The 21,706-nt window shown below is 44.6% G+C and overlaps 1 protein-coding gene across 1 annotated transcript; it reads left to right on the top strand.

Moving 5' to 3' along the window:
• Nucleotides 1-18,307: 18,307 nt before the first annotated feature.
• On the top strand, nt 18,308-21,463 carry LOC147097345 (uncharacterized). Its single transcript, XM_085972021.1, has one exon. It carries the CDS (start codon nt 18,803-18,805, stop codon nt 20,864-20,866), a length of 2,064 nt encoding a protein of 687 aa, XP_085828147.1. The 5' UTR covers nt 18,308-18,802; the 3' UTR covers nt 20,867-21,463.
• The last annotated feature ends 243 nt before the right edge of the window (nt 21,464-21,706 follow it).

The following is a 21,706-nucleotide window of genomic DNA, read 5'->3' as shown; positions in this document are numbered from 1 at the left end:
GATCATGGCTGATCATCCAAATTCAGTACCCTGTCCCTGCTTTCTCCCTATATCCCTTGACCCCTTTAGCCTTAAGAAATATATCTAATTCCTTCTTGAATATATTTAATAAGTTGGCCTCAACTGCCTTGTGTGGTAGAGAATTCCACAGGTTCACCACTCTCTGGGTGAAGCAATTCCTCCTCATCTCTGTCCTAAATAGCTTACCCCTTTAGACTGTGACCCCTGGTTCTGGACTCCCCTGCCATCAGGAACATCCTGCATCTAGTCTGGCAATGGATTGGAACCAGAAAGATGATTACTGTGCAGTTTTGGGCACCCCATTTTAGCATGGTGTAGCCATGGAAACTATGCCATAGGTATTGCTAGGGTAATGGGGATCAGTGAGCATAGTTGAGAATTGGTTATATTCAGCAGCTGAAGGAGATTTTTTCCCCAGATTTATAATGTGGAATGTATTACAGGTAATTTGAAGTTGAAACACTGGGGAATTTAAGCGCTTGAAAGATTTAAAGTGGGGCACTGATATGGGCCAAACTCTGAATAGCCCACTACACAAATTCTGACTTGAGTAAGCTTATGAACTAGTTGTAGGCCCAAATTAATGAGGTTTAAGATTCCAAGAACTGCTCATTATTACTTGGAACAGGAGCAGATGTTTTTCCACTGTGGCATTTTTACCAAGTCATTCTCTGTAAATACAGAATGGTCCAGCAGGAGTATGGGGCTTGCCCTAGTTGAGGAGCTCACCAGTGTAGCTGCATGCTGGCTCTTACAGGAATCAGTAAGTAACATGAAAAATCAATTTTCTTCCCCCCCCCCCAAATTCAACCCCCAAAACTAAATTGTCAAACCTGCTGAGAACAAAAAATCATTGTACTGCAACCCCGTGATATGGGTCCAACGATTCATTGATCAAGGATGAAACACATTGGGCTATAAAATATTGCTGTGCTACTGTTTATATAGCTCTTTGACTCACTCAGGATGTGGTAAAGTGCTTTGCAGCTGATGAATTTTTGAAGTGTAGTCACTTGTTCCATTGCCAAGCCATAGCAACCATTTTGCGCACAGCAAGATCCTATAAACCACAATGAGGTGGACGTGTGTTTTTGGCAGTGATGGTAGGGAAAGAACATTTCACATGGTGGCATAGGATCTTTCATGAACCACAGGAACAGGCAGGCAAGGTCTCTGTTTAACCTCTCATTCAGTGCTGCTCTCCCTCGGTGCTGCCCTGACATTTTAATTCCTGGTGTGGGATTTGAACCCACAGCTTTACACTGATGCGGTTGTAGCATAATTGTAACTTGGGTCTCTGTTAATCCTCATAAACGTACTTGGGTTCCAATTTGTTTCATTCATGGAAACTTAAAAGATAGGAGCAGAAGTAGGCCATTCGGCCCCTCGAGCCTGTTCTGCCATTTAATGAGATCATGGCTGATCATCCAAATTCGGTACCCTGTCCCTGCTTTCTCCCCATAGCCCTTGATGCCTTTAGCCTTAAGAAATATATCTAACCACATTCAACATACAATGCTTAATATTTATCAGCATTACATTAAATTTTCCATTCAATTATCCAGATTCATCAATGCAATGTCTGCACTCTCGCTATTTAGCATTTATAAATTTAGTTTTTTAAATTGGTTTCTGCTTCAGGGTTATCTATATATGTTGGAAGCTCAGAACTCTGGTTCCCTGCTCAACACCTAGTCACAGCGTGACATTAAACCTTTCTTGCGTACTGTGTTTCCTGCTTTTTAAACTAACTTCTTAGCCGGTCCCTCGATCTATGCTGGAATATGGTTTTTAATTTTAAGTTCACGTGGAACCTTCACCTTAAAGTCCAAATAAACTTGTAAAGAGTTCCTCTAGCTGCTGACACCTTTAGATTGAATCAAGCAAATTAAACCACCCAACAACTGGAAATGAGCCATTTTTAACGATTTTTGGATTTGCTTTCCACAGTTGGGAGATGAAATGAATCGAACACAATCTTACCTGTGTGCAGGTCTTATTTCAGGCAGCGTAAGTTTTGTATTTAGTGGGGAGGGGGAAATTGAGGTGACATTTTTTGGTTTCAAAAGCCATTAAATGTCAAAATACCTTGACCAAAATTGCTCAAGAAAATAACATTTGCCTAAAATAAAATTCAACGGTGGAACTGGGCTCTCAAAGTAATTTTCTGTCGACCAAGGCTTGGTAGCAACGCTTCACATTGAAGAGAACACAACTTCAGATCACCATGACCAACCCTTTGATTATTTTGGTAAGTGGTTTCAAACATGTCATTCACTTCAATGCTTGGCAACAATGGGGAAACTGCTGGAGAAATGGCCTGCACCTGCAGTATTTTGCCATTTCTGTGAATGGCTGACATGATGCTCAGTCACGTAGACGAGGAAGGTTCCAGGCCGAAGCCTCGGCCTATGCAGAGTTATCTGATCTTAGCCGAGCAGAGGTAGGGGTGCTGCAGTTGGCCTTAGTGCCTTTTGTGCTACAGAGGGGAAAAATCGACCAGGATTCCCATTCCTGATTACTGTCAGGTGACACCTACTGGATGATGTGTATTTGTATTCGTTGGGTGAAAAAAGTCAGGCTCAGCTGTGATGCTCCTGTGGTCAAATAGCTTTTTTCAAGTTTGATTATGCAAAGTATGAGCGGACACTTGGCGTTTGTAGATACACACCCACTGAGTCTGTGGCTTCTGGAGTGGGGAGTTTTTTTTTAAAAAAACCTTTGTACATAATGTTCTGACACATTTGATCTGCATACCATAAAATTTTGCAAGTGAACATATTGTTGCTCCATATTGAACTCTGTTTCAAACAAGATCTACAGATCGTTGAATCAGGAATGGGAACCCTAGGTGACCCTTTTTCCTACCACCTCTCTGGTACCTGCCTCCCCAGTTATGCTCTGGGTCTCTATCTTGCTTCAGGGAGGCTCTAATATAGGCTCTCGTTGAGCAGCTGAACTTTGGGGACTCGAGTTTGCATCAGAGGCAGGGAGGGAGGAGCGAACAGAAGAGAAAGATGAGAGGCAATAGAGTGAAGTGTAAATGAGTAATGCTGTTAACTAATTTTTTTCCAATGAATAATCTCCCAGAACTCAAGTACTGCTACTTGCTGATGTGATTTTGGGGGAGGGGGGTCTTGTTATACCTTGCAGCCTGTAGATGGAACTGTACTAGAATCATAGAAAGATACAGCACAGAAGGTGGCCATTCTGCCCATCATGCCTGTGTCTGTTTTGGTGGAGCTATCCAATTAATCCCACTCCCCCTGCTCTTTAAAGTTCCCTTCAAGTATTTATCCAGTTCTAATTTGAGTTTAAATTGCAGATTTAATTATTGAGGAAAAATTAGGTTGCTGGAGAAAAGAGAACAACGTAAGTTTAGGGAATTTCTTTCAAATCAAGTGCTTTGAGAATCGAGAATCTTGAATTGGAACCAACTGTCCCGAAGTCCTATCATTATTAATTAATAGATATACAGGTGTGTAAAAGTTATTAGTCAAGGATTTTGTCCCTTAATTCATTTATGGTGATGAATTATACCTCTATCTGATGTGAAAAATGCATAAAAGATATCATAAAAGGTCAAAAATCAATAACAATTTTGTAATGAGTGCCAAATGCACTAAAATATCACTGCAGACAAAGACCGTTTCACCTTCTGGTTAATGATTATATCTAATTCCTTTCTTTGGGCGAGGAGGGTCGGATATAAAGCTACAAATGCTGACCTAACCTTATTTGAAGTTGAGGTGAGCAACACTTAAGGAAGGCAGTAGAAAAGAATGTAAGGATGCTAGTTGATATTTCTTTTAAACTGAACATTTATAAAGAGAGTATTGAGTTGAACTTTAACACATATGTTACATAATAATAAAGCATAAAACAATAACTTGGGAAGATGGTTGGATCACAGAATAGATATGAGACTTGGGAATTTGGGCTGTTTTTACTAGAGCTGAGGAGGTTAAGGGATGACCTGATAGAGGTCTTAAAGAGTATGATAAGATTAGTAATAGATTGTCTACACTGGTCAATGAGATGACAGCGAGAGGGCGCAAGTTTTAAGATCATGGTAAAAGCAATTAAAGGGGTGGTTAGAAATAGTTTGTTTAGATAAATGGTGGGATAGAATGTGGAATTCATTACATTCCATAGAATGTACGGCACAGAAACAGGCCATTCAACCCAACCAGTCCATGCCGGCAGGTTGGGCCTATACTCATTGGAGTTTAGAAGAATGAGAAGTGATCTTACTGAAACATATAGGATTCTGAGGGGGCACGACAGGATAGGTGCAGGAAGGATGTTTCCCCTCGTGGGGGAATCTAGAACGAGGGGGCATAGTTTCAGAATAAGGGGGTTGCCCATTTAAAACTGAGATGAGGAATTTCTTCTGAGGGTGGTGAATCTTTGGAATTCTCTTCCCCAGAGAGCTGTGGAGGCTCACGTTGAATATATTCAAGGCGGAGATAGACAGATTTTTGAAGAATGGGAGTCAAGGGTTATGGGGCGTGGGCAGGAAAGTGGAGTTGAGGCCAAGATCAGATTAGCCATGATCTTATTAAATGGCGGAGCAGGCTCGAGGGGCCGAATGGCCTGCTCCTGCTCCTACTTCTTATGCTCCACTCGAGCCGCCTCCTGTCTTTCCTCATCTAACTCTATCAGCATAACCCTCTATCCCCTTCTCCCTCATATGCTTGTCCAGCCTCCCCGTAAATGCATCTGTACTGTGCGCTTCAACCACTCCCTGTGGTAGCGAGTTCCACATTCTTGCCACTCAGTAAATTCCCTGCCACAGAATTGGTGAAGCAGAAACCCATCAATTCTTTTCAAAAGTTGCTTGAAAAAGAGCATTCAAGAGTAGGGGGAGCGAACAGGAGGGTGGGATTCGATCAGTCGATTGTGTGGTGGGGGGGGTGGGGGGAGAAAGCCCAAATGTTCTGGGCTGAATGGCCTGTTTCTGTGCTGTAACATTCTATTATATGGAGCAAGACGGGGGCCATTTGATCCATCCTGGCTCACCCCACCAGAAAGACCCCATGGTTCAGCATCTACCTGTACCATATTTGTAGCTTTCACTGCTTTATCTGGAAATCCATTCCATCTTACTCACCTTTTTGTGGGAAGAACGTCTCCAGTGATAAAATTGGCTTTTGCTTGCTTGAAACCGTGCCACTTCTCCAACTGTCACAGTTTAGTTTGAAGCCATGTTCTGATTTACCTTTTCCATCCTCTATCTACTATTTTCACAGCCTGAGGTCGCTGCTGAGTTGGCTCCTTTCAGTAGCCTACGGTATTCCAGTCTTTCCTGTAAAAATCAATCCTCTGGCAGCGTCTCTACAGCTTAAAGGCCAGGTTACTGTAGAATGGACACTTGCAACTATTCTGAGGACATCTTGAGCTTGTGCATTTTTTTTGCAACTACATTATTGTGGGCTGCAGATGGCAGTCTCTTACTGAACAAGATCCTTTTACTGTGAATTCAACGGACTATTACCTGTAATAAGAAAACAGATGAAGAAATGTCCCTTTAGAGCTTGGTTATTTTGTCTATTCAAAAGTTTCATTATTTAACTTGAGTCAGAGCACGTGATTTTTTTTTTAAATATCCTATTGTGACAGGTAGGATTTTGGTTTTTTTTATTTCAAAATTTGCTGGTTTCAGTGCTCCTTTACCTGAATAGATGCAGTGATTTGCACAAACGTCTTTTATTTTTGAGATCTGAACATGTCAGAAACAATGTAAAGTACACTGTATGTCAGTGAGCTGTCAGTCTGACCAATGAAGTGAGAAACATTTAGCATGCCAGATCTCAAAGTGTTCTCGAGATGACAGTATTCATCCTGTTCTCGGCTTCCGCCTACAACTTTGCAAGTTGTTTAACAAATTACAGTGTCAAACAGCGAAGCTGACTATGCATCTGGGATAGCACTGATCAACAGGGCTCTTTAATATCTGTCTGAAACTTTCTGCATCATAATGTGTTGATCACTGAGGCATATGCTCAACAATAATTAATATAACTTGAAATTTGTTAATTTCTGCCCGTTGTTTGACATGCTATTTTTTCTTTGCAGTTTTAGCTGTAACTCTGTCTCATGCTTACTGGCAAAATTTCCTGCAACATTTGGCCAGCTGAGTTTGCCCTTCCATTTTGTTAGCTATAGTTGCCCTAACTTTTTTTAATCCTAATTCGCTGACCTTTCCCCATGATATCCACGACACCATACCTGAGAGTACTTCCACTTCTTCAGGAGAATGTAGAATTTGCAGCACAGAAACGTGCCATTCGGGCCAACTGGTCTATGCCAGTGTTTATACATCACACAAACCTCCTCCCACTCTACTTCATCTAACTCTATCAGCATGCTGTTCTATTCCTTTCTCCCTCGCGTATCTGAGGGAGGATGTTCTTGCCATGGAGGGAGTGCAGCGAAGATTCACCAGACTGATACCTGGGATGGCAGGAATGACGTATGAGGAGAGATTGGGTCGATTGGGCTTATACTCGCTGGAGTTTAGAAGAATGAGAGGGGATCTCATTGAAACTTATAAAATTCTAACAGGACTAGACAGACTAGATGCAGGAAGGATGTTCCCGATGGCGGGGGAGTCCAGAACCAGGGGTCACAGTCTAAGGATAAGGGGTAAGCCATTTAGGACAGAGATGAGGAGGAATTTCTTCACCCAGAGAGTGGTGAACCTGTGGAATTCTCTACCACAGAAGGCAGTTGAGGCCAATTAATTAAATATATTCAAGAAGGAGTTAGATATATTTCTTAAGGCTAAAGGGATCAAGGGATATGGGGAGAAGGCAGGGACAGGGTACTGAGTTTGGATGATCAGCCATGATCTCATTGAATGGCGGAGCAGGCTTGACGGGCCGAATGGCCTACTCCTGCTCCTATCTTCTATGTTTCTATGTATGTACTTATCTAGCTTCCCCTTAAATGCAACTTTGCTATTCGGCTCAACTACTCCCCTGTGCTAGCGAGTTCCACATTCTCACCACTCTCTGGGTAAAGAGGTTGCACCTGAGTTCCTTTTTGGATTTATTGGTGACCATCTTATATTGATGGCCCCCAGTTTTGGACTCCTCCACAAGTGGAAAGATCACCTCTACGTCGACCCTATCAGACCCCATCATAATGTTAAAGACCTCTGTTAAGTCACATCTCAGCCTTCTCTTTTCTCAAGAAAAGAGCCCATGCCTGTTCAGTCTTTCCTGAGAGTTATAACCTCTCAGTTCTGGTATCAGGGAAATACAGGGGAGAAAATTGGGGAAAGAGCTAAACGTTGAGGGTACTTCAGTGCAACAGTTGGGTAAGTTATAAAACCCCAGTTCTAAATGATTGGAAACCGGTGCCAATCACACCAGAATGATAATACTAATAGCAACTCAATTCTTTGGGGCCAAGCATTTGTATAAACATGCACAGTTGCAACTGCGGGTTTGTTTGAGGTCAGGGAGCACACTATTGGAAGCAGACATTAAAGGGAAGTGTTAGAATAGGGAGACACTAAATCCTGCAGGATTTTGGAAAAGCTCAAAACGCATCTCGAGATTCTCGACCCTTTGGCAGCCTTTGTCAAGGCTGAAGGGCGAGAGGTGCTAAGATGGAACTGCCCCACACCCGACCCCCCCCCGAGGTGGCGGTGGTGCTGGCTAAGATGGTCGCAAGGAGTGCCCTCCTGTTTGCCTCTTCGTAGCACCATCCTCTCTGCATTTATCCTGTCAATCCCCTTCAGAATCACCTCTCATTCTTCTAAACTCGAGAGAGTTCTATTCTACACAATCTCTCATCATAGGACAGCCCTCTCATCCCAGGAATCAATCTAGTGAACCTTCGTTGCACCGCCTCCAAGGCAAGTATATCCTTCCTTAGATAAGGAGACCAAAACTGTGCACAGTACTCCAGGTGTGGTCTCACCAAGGCCCTGTACAATCGTAGCAAGACTTCCTTACTCTTATACTCCAACCCCCTTGCAATAAAGGCCAACATGCCATTTGCCTTCCTTATTGCTTGCTGTACCTGCACGCTAGCTTTCTGTGTTTCTTGCACGAGGACACCCAAATCTCTCTGAAAACCAACATTTAAAATTTTCTCACCATTTAAAAAATATTCTGTTTTTCTATTCTTTCTACCAAAGTGAATAACCTCACATTTCCCTACATTATACTCCATCTGCCACCTACTGCCCACTCACTTTATCTATATCCCTTTGCAGACTCTGTGTTCTCCTCACAGCTTACTGTCCCACCTAGCTTTGTATCATCAGCAAACTTGGATACATTACACTCGGTCCCTTCATCTAGGTCATTAATATAGATTGTAAATAGCTGAGGCCCCAGCACTGATCCTTGCGGCACCCCACTAGTTACAGCCTGCCAACCTGGAAAAGACCTGTTTATCCCTACTCTCTGTTTTCTGTCCGTTAACCAATCCTCTATCCATGCTACTAAATTACCCCCAACCCCATGAGCCTTTAGCTTGTTTAATGACCTTTTTATGGAGTTAATGTGAGGTGGTGCATTTTGGTAGGAGGAATATGGAGGCCACGTACTCTTTGGAAAATCAGAGTCTAAATGGGGTAGAGAGGCAAAGGGAGCTAGGGGTAGACAATCGCAAATCATTAAAAGTAGCAGCGCAAGTTAACAAGGCCATAAGTGCAAACAAAGTACTGGGGTTCATTTCTAGAGGAATAGAATTGAAAAGCAGGGAAGTTATGTTAAACTTGTATAGACCCTTGGTTAGAGTGCACTTGGAGCACTGAGAACAGTTCTGGTCTCCATATTACAAAAAGGATATCGAGGCACTGGAGAAGGTGCAATGAAGATTCACAAGGATGTTACCAGAATTGAGAGGTTATAACTATCAGGAAAGACTAAACAGGCTGGGCATTTTTTCCTCTAGAAATGAGAAGGCGGAGTGGTGACTTAATAGAGGTCTTTAAAATTATGAAAGGGTTTGATAGGGTAAATGTAGAGAAGATATTTCCATTTGTGGGGAAGTCGAAAACTAGGGGCCATCAATATAAGAGTCACTAATCAACCCAATAAGAAATTCAAGAGAACATCTTTACCCAGAGAGTGGTTAGAATGTGCAACTTGCTACCAGAAGGAGTAGTTGAGGCGAATAGTATAGATGCATTTTAGGTGAAGCTAGATAAACACATGAGGGAGAAAGGAATAGAAGGATCTGCAGATAGGGTTAGATGAAGTTTGGTGGGAGGAGGCTCGAGTGGAGCATAAACTCCGGCGGAGACCAGTTGGCCTGCTTTCTGTGCTGTAAATTCTACGTAATTATTAGATTAATTTGAAATGTTAGAATTCTGCTGTTACCAATTGAGGTCTGACCCCATCCATCATTCCAGTACCTAGCCCAAGTATGGTGAGTTTGTGGGAGCCAGTTGAGTAAGGTGCTGTCGCTGGGTCAGTTCGGTCTGTGTGAAGGGTTGGCACGTGCCTTACTTCCACTGAATGTGTGCTATTCCTCACAATTCTTTTGAGAGACTTTGCACTATCTAACGGTGCTGTTTTCCAAGAACTGTGGGGCGTTTTGTAGAACAAGAGATGGAACGTTACAGCACGGAAGGAGGCCATTTCGGCCCATCGTGTCCGCGCCGGCCAACAAAGAGCTATCCAGCCTAATCCCACTGCCTAGCTCTTGGTCCGTAGCCCTGCAGGTTACAGCATCCCAAGTGCACATCCAAGTACTTTTTAAATGTGGTTAAGGTTCCTGCCTCTACCACCCTTTCAGGCAGTGAGTTCCAGACCCCCACAACCCTCTGGGTGAAGAAATTTCCCCTCAAATCCCCTCTAAACCTTCCACCAACTACTTTAAATCTGTACCCCCTCTGCTAAGGGAAACAGGTCCTTTCTGCCCACTTTATCTTGGCCCCTCATAATTTTATACACCTCAATAAGGTCTCCCCTCAGCCTCCTCTGTTCCAAGAAAAACAAACCCAGCCTATCCAGTCTTTCCTCATAGCTAAGATCCTCTACTCCCGGCAACATCCTTGTAAATCTCCTCTGTACCCTCTCTAGTGCAATCACATCTTTCCTGTAATGTGGTGACCAGAACTGCACGCAGTACTCTAGCTGAGGCCTAACTAGTGTTTTATACAGTTGAAGCATAACCCCCCTGCTCTTGTATTCTATGCCACGGCTAATAAAGGCAAGCATTCCGTATGCCCTGTACCCCAAACTGGTAGCCACCCATCATTATTGAAGGACTTTGGCTCTTTGGTCCAGAGTTTACATGAGGTGAGATTTCCTTTGGTTGTTATGTTTTGGTGACATTTTATTTATAAAGAAGATCCTTTTTCTAATTTTGTTAGAATTAGCGATAATACGAAATCTCACCACTGCATGTCGCTACCACAGTGATCAGAGGAAATGTGCCCTTAACTGTCCTTCTCCCTCCTCATTCATTTATTTGACATAAAATTCATCATCAACAAGCTATGTGTCTTTTATGCCACTATTTTTCTTAATACTTACCCTGCCCTGAAATTCAAAGTGTCCTTGTACTCTCCTGTTCTTTACTTTGTCTCATCCATCAGCCATCAGTGATCCATAGTCACATCGCAGAGCCTTTTAAATACAATTGCTTATTCATAAAAGATGAGAATCAACGTGTCATCTTACTTCAAGACCATGAACCTGATGGTTTTAGCGATGTGGTTTTGAAGTATAATCTTTTGACAGCTACCTAATCAGTGCCCCTGAACATGATTAGGCTTTCGCTGCAGATATCACCATTGTTGTTGTATTCCCTTGATGTACTTCACTATTTGCTCAAAAAAGAGAAACCTAACGAGAAATGTAGGGAAGCAATGCAATTCTTCGATTTTGCAGAGCCACAATGGTGCTCGTCCCCATTGTGCCGACAGCAGCTTGTAAATTTGTGACGCCTTTCACAAGTTGTCGCTGTGCACTTTCGAGGGAGGAGGGCCTCAACAGGAAGAGGGAGTGAATCAGGGGAAATGGCCAAAAGCATAGTCCAAGAGGTAGACTCTGAGCAGACTTCTGAAGCTTAGGAGATGCATAGCAAGTTGAGAGTTTTAGGAAGAGAATTTAGAGTGCAAGGGTGTGATGGTCCGAGCTCTCTCCCATCATTGAGTGAGCGGAGGGTGTGTGCAATAGACTGGAGTCAGAAGAGAGTGGAGGTTGTCTGCTGGGTTGCAGGTTTGGCAAACATTGAATAGGTAGGGAGGAGCGAGACCACGAAGAGGTTTGAAAGTCAGGGCTTTGAGATCAGTGTACTTTTGGACACGGCTAATGGAGATCATTGAGGATGGGGGATGCTAGGGGTGTGCGACAGGAGGTGATTGGCCAAGTTCTGGATGAGTTGAAGTGGTGTAGGTTAGAGCTTGGAGGGGGTCAGCGAAGTGAGTGTTGGAGGAATCAAGTCATTGATAAGAGTTTCGCCAGTGGTGAGAAATATTGCAAAAGGTGGAAGCAGGCAGTCTTAGTGATGGAATGGAGTTTGAAGCTCAGCTTAGGGTGGAGCAGTATACCAAGGCTACGTACCATTGGGCTCAACCTTTAACGAGCAGTCAGAAAGGGGAATGGAATCAGTCGTGTCAGCTGTGGCTCATTTGGGAGCACTCTCGAATGCCCACAGTAACAAAGTACAGTATCAGAACACTTCATAATGAGGCACCGAGACAACAAAGACATAAACAAATCTAAAATCTTGAGGCATGACGAGCAAAAATGGATTTGCAGAGCAGTGGAAAAAGTCTCTTGAGTCAGAAGGTTGTGGGTTCAAGTCCCACTCCAGAGACTCGAGCACAAGGATCTAGGCAGTACGGAGGGAGTGCTGCACTGTCGGAGGTGCCGTCTCTCAGATGAGATGTTAAACCGAAGCCCCGTCTGCCCTCTCAGGTGGACGTAAAAAGATCCCATGGCACTATTTTGAAGAAGAGCAGGGACGTTCTCCCCGGAATCCTGGGCCAATATTTATCCTTCAATCAACATAACAAAAACAGATTAACTGGTCATTATCACATTGCTGTTTGTGGGAGCTTGCTGTGTGCAAATTGGCTGCCGCGTTTCCTACATTACAGCAGTGACTACAGGAAACTTTGTGCTATCCGGCACCGACGGGACTGAGCTGTTGCCGTTCCCTCAAAACTGCTGGACACTCCAGCGCTAATGTTGAAGCATACGGAGATTTTCATCTCCGTATGAATCAACAAACCCTGTTGCTTAGCAACAGCTTCTAAACAGTCGGCAAGCATCTCTGTAGCGTCTCTAGCTGAAGCTGTTGCTTAGCTACAGACCTTGCAGAGCTTGACTGTTGAGAAAAAAGAAACGAAAAGAAAAAAAACGGCTCCTGATTTTTGCCGGTGGCTCGAACTTGCCGGACATTTAGCCTCCGGATAACACAAAGTTTCCTGTACAATTCAAAAAGTACTTCATTGGCTGTGAAGTGCTTTGGGACGTCCTGCGTCCTCTTTCTTTAATCGGAGTACACCATTTCTGACAGGAGCCAAACTGGGTGGAGTCAGTCTTGCCAATATTAAGCTGAAGAAAGGCATCGAACTGGGGGCTACTTGGACTGTGTGGCTTCGCCACTCACTGTAAACCCGCTGAACTAAGGGAGCCCGGCTGAAATGCTTTAATATAAATATGGTTCCTCAGCTTTGCTGGGCAGAAAAGGCACGGTGGTCTTGTATTGATGCTGTACAGATATTAGCCGACAACTACTTAAGACGTTTGTACGAAATTCTCTGGTGACCATTTCAGTGGAGGCATTAGCTCATGTATTTTAAGCAAGTCAACGGCCCTGTTAAAATGCAAGACATTTCGCACAAATGCATTAAGTTTTCATGTGCTAATATTCACACAGCATCATTTCAAGGCCAGTGATTTTTTTTAATGTCTTTGTACCCTGCACGTGGGAATGTGCAATACCAGTAGACTGGAGTCTTGCTACGGGTGCGTATAATTACCTTCAGCATGTGTGTTTTCTGTGGGCCTAATGAATCTGAATCAAAGGAAGACTGTGGACTGGAATGCTAACTCGCACTAAATTATTCACCAACATTTTGATAATCACATCGGCAATACATTCAAGCACAGAAACAGCAGTGTTTGACAGTAAAGGAATGCTTCAGGAGGAAGCCTCATCTGAAAAATATGTCCCTTACCTAATTTAAAATAAGAATGTGGAAAACGTAATACTACAGGATGAGAAGGCGTTGCTACATTTCTGAGACTATATGATAAAGTATCTTTGCTTAGCCTCTGCAGTCCTGTCCTGTTAACTTGAAATTGCTCAATTCTAATTATCCAGTAGGTAATAAAACATTTTTCTTTCCCAAGCATAAAAATGCCACCACCCCTCCCCCCATAGAGCCATAGGCTCTTTTACATCCACCTGAGAGAGCAGACGGGGCCTCGGTTTAACGGCTCATCTGAAAGACAGCACCTCCGACAGTGCGCCACTCCCTCAGCACTGCACTGGAGTGTCGGCCTAGATTTTGGTGCTCAAGTCCCACAACCTTCTGGCTCAGAGGCAAGAGTGCTACCCACTGAGCCACAGCTGACACACAATATAGGCCTAAAAATGAAGCTATGTGATGTTGGTGTACAAATGCTGAACACGTCCATGTTCAATTACTATTTTTCGATATTTTAAAAGAGGCATTAAATTCATTTCTATCGCACAGCATGATTTCTAGGCAATGACTAAAAATAAATGGCTTTGTGGTGACGGGTGATTTTTAAAAAAAAAATCTGGCTACTCTAAATGGTAAATAACACTAAATGGACAAGTTTTCTGTCTGTAGTGAGTATAAACTTTAATTAAACAGGACTTCGAAATCAAACCTGAGTAATTACAAAGCAACACCAGCTTGCCTGCCTGGACTACAAAAGGCTTCTTTTACTTCACAGAGCAGAACGCAACTGGGAAATCCGGTGTAATTGTCTTAATTACGCAGTTTGTCGTAACATGCTTTTGTCGAAGTTTCCAATAGATGGCTGCAATTGTCTATTCTGATGCAAAACTAGTTGAGTGAAGTGGAGTTCCCCTGCCCTTCTCGTATTGCGGACAGAAGCCCGTGTTCGTGTGGTCACCGCGGCTGCCTCGTACCAAATTGGGGGCAGTCCGGAAGATTAGCCGAGTCACCCATTGATCACATCCTGCCTTTCCTCGTTTTGGACAGAAGAGGCATTTTACTGCTCGTGCCCTTTGAGCGACTCGGCGCTCCCCATTCTCCTGGCTCTCAACACTTTTTCTGCCGCTTTGTGTGTGGACACAATAGTGTCTGTAGCTGCTCATTGTTATTCATGCGGGATGTCCAAGTGATTCTATGGCTGCTTTCCATGAAGATTGGATGAATATGTATGTGACGGTGTACTTATGTAAACGATGCACACTCTACAATAAGTAACCGTATGCCAAGCTCGAAAGGAACTGACATTCTGTCAGTCTTCAATAGAGAGGGGGGAAAGTGGAATTCAATCCAAAGGCTAAAAATATACAGAGAGAAAAAAGAACTGAATATATGAATAATTCATTAAAGCCACTGAACACATTTTTTACCTTTACCAACCAGGCCAGTTATTTTTTTTTATTTGTTCATGGGATGTGGGCGTCGCTGGCAAGGCCGGCATTTATTGCCCATTCCTAGTTGCCCTTGAGAAGGTGGTGGTGAGCTGCCTTCTTGAACCGCTGCAGTCCGTGTGGTGAAGGTACTCCCACAGTGCTGTTGGGGAGGGAGTTCCAGGATTTTGACCCAGCGACGTTGAAGGAATGACGATATATTTCCAAGTCAGGATGGTGTGTGTGACTTGGAGGGGAACTTGGAGGTGGTGGTGTTCCCATGCGCCTGCAGCCCTTGTCCTTCTAGGTGGAAGAGGTCGCGGGTTTGGGAGGTGCTGCTGAAGAAGCCTTGGCGAGTTGCTGCAGTGCATCTTGTAGATGGTGCACACTGCAGCCACGGTACGCCGGTGGTGGAGGGAGTGAATGTTTAAGGTGGTGGATGGGGTGCCAATCAAGCGGGCTGCTTTGTCCTGGATGGTGTCGAGCTTCTTGAGTGTTGTTGGAGCTGCACTCATCCAAGCAAGTGGAGAGTATTCCATCACACCCCTGACTTGTGCCTTGTACAGGAAACTTTCGTTTAACCGGAGGTTAAATGTCCGAAAGCTCTATCTACCGGCAACATTCAGGAGCCGTTTCCTATAAGTTTTTTTTACTTCTCGTTGCTTTTTTTTTCCAGTCAGGCTCTGCAAGGTCTGGCTGAAGCTGTTGCTTAGCTACAGAGATGCTTTTAAGCTGCGGCCGACTGTTTTGAAGCTGTTGCTAAGCAACAGGGTTTGTTGATTCACACGGAGCTCAAAAGCTCCGTATGTTTTAACATTAGCGCTGGTTTCTACGGCAGTTTTGATGGTACGGCACCAGCTCGGTCCCGTCAGTGCCGGATACCAGAAAGCTTCCTGTAGATGGTGGAAAGGCTTTATGGCCCTTGAGCATATGTTTTCTCTCTATAACAGCTACAAAAATAAAGAAAGACTTGCATTTATATAGCACCTTTCACAACCACCGGACATCCCAAAGCGCTTCACAGCCAATGAAGTAATTTTTGAGGTGTAGTCACTGTTGTGATGTAGGAAACGCAGCAGCCAATTTGTGCACAGCAAGCTCCCACAAACAGCAAAGTGACAATGACCAGATAATCTGTTTTTGTTATGTTGATTGAGGGATAAATATTGGTCAGGACACCTGGGATAACTCCCCTGCTCTTCTTCAAAATAGCGCCATAGGTTCTTTTGCATCTTTAGAAACTCACTCCACAGAGCCGTCTAGTGGCCAGAATTTACACGTACACTGTGACAGTTGGCACAGCAAGATTAAATGGGAAATGTTGACATAGCTATTTATAATGCTGACTGTTACGGGGCAGGGGCGCCAAAGTAGAACTTCTCCCCTAATAAACTTTGACTTGAGCAAAATTGCGCGGTACTGCATTTTACGAGTCAATTAAACACACTGTTGAATCAGTTAACAGCTGCAGGTAAAATAGCAAGTCGTTTTCTGTAAGCCACTTCACCCCACGCACTGCAGCGGTTCAAGAAGGCAGGCTCACCACCACCTTCTCAAGGGCAATTAGGGATGGTCAATAAATGCCGGCCTTGCCAGCGACACCCACATCCCATAAACAAATTAAAAAATAAACTTCCTCACAAGAGGAACCATATTAAGAAGTTATAATCCTATAAAGCGATATATTTTTTCTCAGTAGAACTCTTCCTGTTAACAGACGCAGGCCCATATCTTGCAGTACGATCCCTCCCAATGACCCGACACTAAGCGGGTGAGGCTACCCCTATAAATGTCTCCGCATTATATCTCCGTAGCGTGGGCCTATTTGCGTTTTGATACAGGAAGCTGCCAAGTTACTTTAGAGTAATTGACCTTGGGCACTCCTGTTACTATGAACCTTTTCAGTTTATTATATGTTGTTTTCAAGTGATGAGTCCTTCATTTTTTTTTGCAGATAATGTACTGCTGATATGTAGCAGTCGCACATGTCAGTCAAATCTTTGTTTCTGAGCCAGGCACTTTGCTCTAAGATCCAATTTTCTCCCAAATTGTTAAATGTGCCTTTTTCAAAGTATTTGAAGGGTCCCAGACCTGAAACGTTAACTCTGTTTCTCTCTCCACGGATGCTGCCTGGCCTGCTGAGTTTTTCCAGCGTTTTCTGCTGTTATTATTGTAAACATAACTTGTGGTGCTGGACTATAGTTTAGAAATTGAAATCAGGATGGAAACGATCTACAGATAATTCGAAGTGGAGGCTGGGCAGCGGATTGGGTTCGACACTGGCTTCTCAACTCTTGGATAATAGAAAATGCTGGGAATACGCAGCAGGTCAGGCAGCATCTGTGGAGAGAGAAACAGAGTTAATGTTTCAGCTCGATGACCTTTCGTCAGAACTGGAGAAAGTTAGAGATGGAACAGATTTTAAGCGGGTGCAAGGGCTTGGAAAGGGGGGCGGGGAGGAAAGAGACTAATCTTTCCATTAGGCATTTTACAGCCTTCTGGACTCAACATCGAGTTGAACAATTTCAGACCATAACCTCTGCCCCTATTTTTTCACATGGCAGCTGTTGATGTTTCTGCCATTCCTATTTACACCTCCTCTAAACCCATCTTTTGTTTCTTTACTCGTCCCATTACCATCTCCTTTCGCTTTGTATTATCATATCTTTAATATAATATAATCTCTCCTTCCTATCTTTGATATGATATAATCTCTTCCACCCTATCACAGACCAGCCCTTTTGTTCTTTCCCAGGATCGCAGTATCAGTCGTTATCTCTGCTGTGTTGTGGATAGGGTTGCCTTGCCAACCCTCCAGACTGGTCCTGGGGTCTCCATGAATTTAGGTTAATCTCGAGGACACTGCTGCGAGCAACCTGGGGGAATCATTAAATAAATTGTGGGTTTTTTTTCCCATTATCCTTGAACACTTTTCTAAAATTAATGGATGTTGGGGAAAAAAGGCGGTTTGACTGACAGTCAAGAGTCATCCAATCAGGCAAGGAAGAGCCTGTTCTCTTTCCAGTTGGCGTGAGATGGACGTGTGGGGTGACCAATGGCGGGGAGTGTAGGGGGCGGGCGGTTGGAGACGGGAGAACATGCGACGAAACCCCCAGGAGATGCGTCCAACCAGACTTGCCAACCCTAGTTGTGGGGTCAGTCACTGCCCTTAACACTGAAAAGCGGCAATATCAACTAGTAGTTCAGAGGGAACTGTAGGGCTGATTCCCCAATCGGGCGTTCCCAGTAAGGAGCAGTGCTTGTGAGAATACCAAGGTCAATGGAAAAGAAACGAGAAACTGTAAAGGCAGCAAAGAAGTAAAACAAAAAGGCTAACCTGATCTTTAGCTGCTAATGTGGCTGACGCCCACGATGGTACACCTTGCTGATAAGGAACAATGTAGGGCGGCGTGCAGAAATTATACTGACAATAGGTGATCGTAAACGCATTACCATGATCGCAAACGCATTACCGTGATGTTTACTTAGCTGTAACCCATTCAGTAAAATGTGGCTTGCCCAGCTCGAACTGCCAGGCCAGGAAATCAAATTAAAAGTATATGTGCACAGCTCAGGATTGGCTCAGAATGTACGATGTGTTAATGCTTTCTCAATGCAGGTATAATAATGTAGCACGCTGTACGAAAAATTGCTTACTCTGTTGGATTCGTCAGACTCTTGCAGGAGTCGGTGCCGATATATCAGAGTAACACTCCGCGGATAATAAATCGTTTGAACTCTCCAGTTGTATTCGACTCAGTGATTGCTGAACCAGACTGAGGGTAAAAGAATCCGTTCTATCATTTGGTGTCAGAAGTGGGATCTCAACGGACAGTCACCGAGAGTTCGCGAATTAAGAGCTGAATCGTCTCGGACGTGGAGGGAGGAAATGGGCCCCCGATGTAAGTAGTTTCTTGTACTACCTCGGTTTTCCTCCGATTCCGCCAGTCTGACGACAAGTCGGCCAATCGCTAACTCCCGTGTGGTGTCCCGCCGAGATCCAGGTCAGTCTGGCGAATACTGGAAGAGATAGGTGATTAGGTCAGTGATCGGATATCACTGAGGGTCAGTATACGTACTGAGGGAATAACTAGGAACTGTGTAAACTTAGAAATAAGCACTTGTGTCAGGTAAGGCATCGACCTTGTATATCACTTGGCCCGCCTAGGCTCTGAACAAGTTTAAAACGCGACTGTGTAAAGTTCACAAGGGGGGTAAGATGGGCAATTGTTTAGATACCACGACTGAATCGGGTAGCGCCTTACAGACCCTTTGTGAACAACATCCTGACAAAGCAAAGCAACTTAGACAGTTGTCGGGAGGATTAAATAAGAAATTAGGAAGTGATCAATGGCCACTAGGAGGAACTAAGAACCTAGATGCCGCTAAAAAGGCTCAAGAACTAATTTGGAGAAGTAACAGGGGTACCACAGCCAAAGAACTAATTGCCCTATGGAGACAGTACTGCCAGGAACTAAAAGAAACTTCCTTGTTAGCAAGTTGGCAGGATAATGCCTTAAAATTAGGAATAGGACTTACCGAAAGAGGGGTAGTCAAACCAGTAGAGGTATTGAAAAAGGAATGTGCTCATGAGAAACGCTCGAAACAGGAGTCTGAAAAGACCATGGGCGAGTCTGGAAAGACTGATAAGAGTGGATTACGTAATCCAATGGTTGGCCTTGCCTTGACAGAGGGAGATGGTGATGATGATTTGGAAGTATGGAATCACAGGGCTCATGTTGTTCCCCGTGCTCCCCCCCCGTACGTTAACATTTATCCCCCGGTGGCACCCGTACCAACTGTACAAACCCCCGCGCCGACACCTCAAGTATCTGCCAGTGCCGTTTCCCCACCGCCGTCAGTCACGGTTCAAGTGAATAATCCCCCGCCGGTCCAGATGGGAGACCAACAACCGGGTCCCCAGTATACTGACCCTGTTGCTTTTTACACCCGACTCAGGACTAAGAATAATCCGCCCCCGACGCCACCCTCCCCACCCCAACCCAATCCATCAAGGTCACGAAAACGGAGAAATCAAAGGCAGATGATTCAAAGTCAGAGACTAGAGAGTCAGAGCCAGAGTACCCTCAAGGCTTTAAGGTCCTTTTTAGAGTGCCGGGACCATAGTGACATTGACAGTGGAGATTCAGGAGACGACTTGTCATCCCTGGAATCAGAATCCGATACCGAGAGACCCGCCAGACATAAACCGACACCCCGGCAGTTGCCGGTGAGACAAATGCCTAACCCTGCCTTTAACGCGAATACTCCCGTGGCCGCCGATAACCCCCGGACCATAGGTATCTTCTACCCCTGGAAACCTAACGAGATAATGGCTATCTTAACCGGGATGCCAGATAGGAAGAAATCCCCCACCTTGTTTGTAGAATTCCTCTGGACTACTATACTCGTCTATAATGCTGAATCAAGAGACTTATGGGCGTTAGTACAGCAGATCTTGACTCCCGCAGAACATGCACGGTTCTTGGTTAACCTAGGCTTTGCGGACCATGCCGCATTAGAGGCTCAAAACGCACAGGGTGCTGCTCGTGAACGCGCCATACTCACTGCTTTAACCACCACCCTGCAGAAACCCATTGATATATCCAAGGTGTTGGATACTAAACCACGAAAGGGCGAGGGAGCAGAGGAATTCCTAGAGAGATTCTCTGAGGTGTATCGGAGTCAGTCAGGAGATGCTAATTTCCAGAACGGAGCAAACTCACCGCAATACTGTGCTATTCTGATAAATTGTCTACCAACCTCGGTGTCTGAAGCAATTAAGACTAACAATATGGACTGGTCAGAGAATAGTCCCAGCCAGATGGCCAGGGCAGTGAAATATTATTGGAAAGAGAGTAAGAGTCAGGAGAGTCAACCCCAGGTCAAAGTCAAGACTGAGTATGTGATGAAAAAGGAAGAGTCAAAGCCCACCCAAGATGTGATAGGATATCAGATGGAGCCCCAGTACTGCGTCCCAGGGTGGGTTGATAAACAAGGGTACAGATATATCAGCCATCCCAACGGACCGACCGTCCCTAATTATGGCCCACCCTACGCTCCCCCGAGACAAAATTTCGGCGATAGAGGAAGAGGAGGGAGGCAAGCAGGGTCAGATGCCTGTTTTAACTGTGGTCAGCAAGGCCACTGGAGCAGGGAATGTCCCTCCCGAAGACAAGGAAGAGGGGGCCATATGCAAGGACAACGGGGAGGTTGGCAGGGAAATCGGGGACGAGGGAGATATACAGACTTCTCCCAGAATAATCCGTTTCCCCAGTACTGACTAGCCAACCTCGTGGTGAACGGGTTCCAGTCGGACAAGGAGCCCGTTCTATCATTACTGATTGGAGGGAACTGGCATACGTTTCTGGTAGACACCGGAGCAGCTATGTCATCCGTCCGATCGGAGCTCAATCTCCCTAAATCCGGGGAGACACAAAGCCTGTCCGGATTCCAAGGACAAGTGTGCCAGTACCCGATATCAGAACCAGTTGAAGTAGCATTTCGAAATGAGTCCGTAAAACACCAATTCGTGATCACAAATGGGCTGGATTGCAATCTCATGGCCAGAGACCTGTTATGTGCATTTCAATTAAGACTTGAGTGTGGGAACGAAGGAATAACTGTAAAACCATGGGCCCCTAAAAGACAATGTTACGTCTCTATCACCCCCCAATGGTGGACTCTGGACTTAAAGGATGAACCCCCATCTCATGTAACCCTAGCTTATGATCGAAGTGGAAAGGATAAGGAATTGGAGAGTTTTTACCAAGCTTATGGAGGAACTGAGTGGGATGTTGTTCTCCGAGCCATAGTTACGGGACCGGAGGGGAAAGCAGAATATGTTGAGGTTCCCTTGGAATTGTGGAAGTGATGCGCTATCAATAACTCAAAAGACTGAGATTAAGCGAGTAATTAACAGGCTTTTATTAACAAGAGAATGAAGGTGTGCCTCGAGTGGTCGACCGGTCCAGAATACAAAGGGGCTGTGGAGCAGTCACCTTTATACCTGGATTCGTGGGAGGAGTCAGCCGAGGCATGTACAGGCATGTACACAGTGGAATACAAACAGTGGTTTACCACATTCACCCCTTGTTTAAAATTGAGTCCGGCGGGGTGAAGT

Source organism: Somniosus microcephalus, chromosome 32 (assembly GCF_052327205.1).
Source record: "Somniosus microcephalus isolate GS21.2 chromosome 32, FLI_Smic_1.0, whole genome shotgun sequence".
NCBI lineage: Eukaryota > Metazoa > Chordata > Chondrichthyes > Squaliformes > Somniosidae > Somniosus > Somniosus microcephalus.
Note: the sequence above shows the minus strand (reverse complement) of the source record. Positions and strands in the feature narration are given on the sequence as shown.

Bases quoted from the DNA above. Each gene is read 5' to 3' on its own strand.
- LOC147097345 (XM_085972021.1), top strand. From the start codon at position 18,803: ATGGGCAATTGTTTAGATACCACGACTGAATCGGGTAGCGCCTTACAG.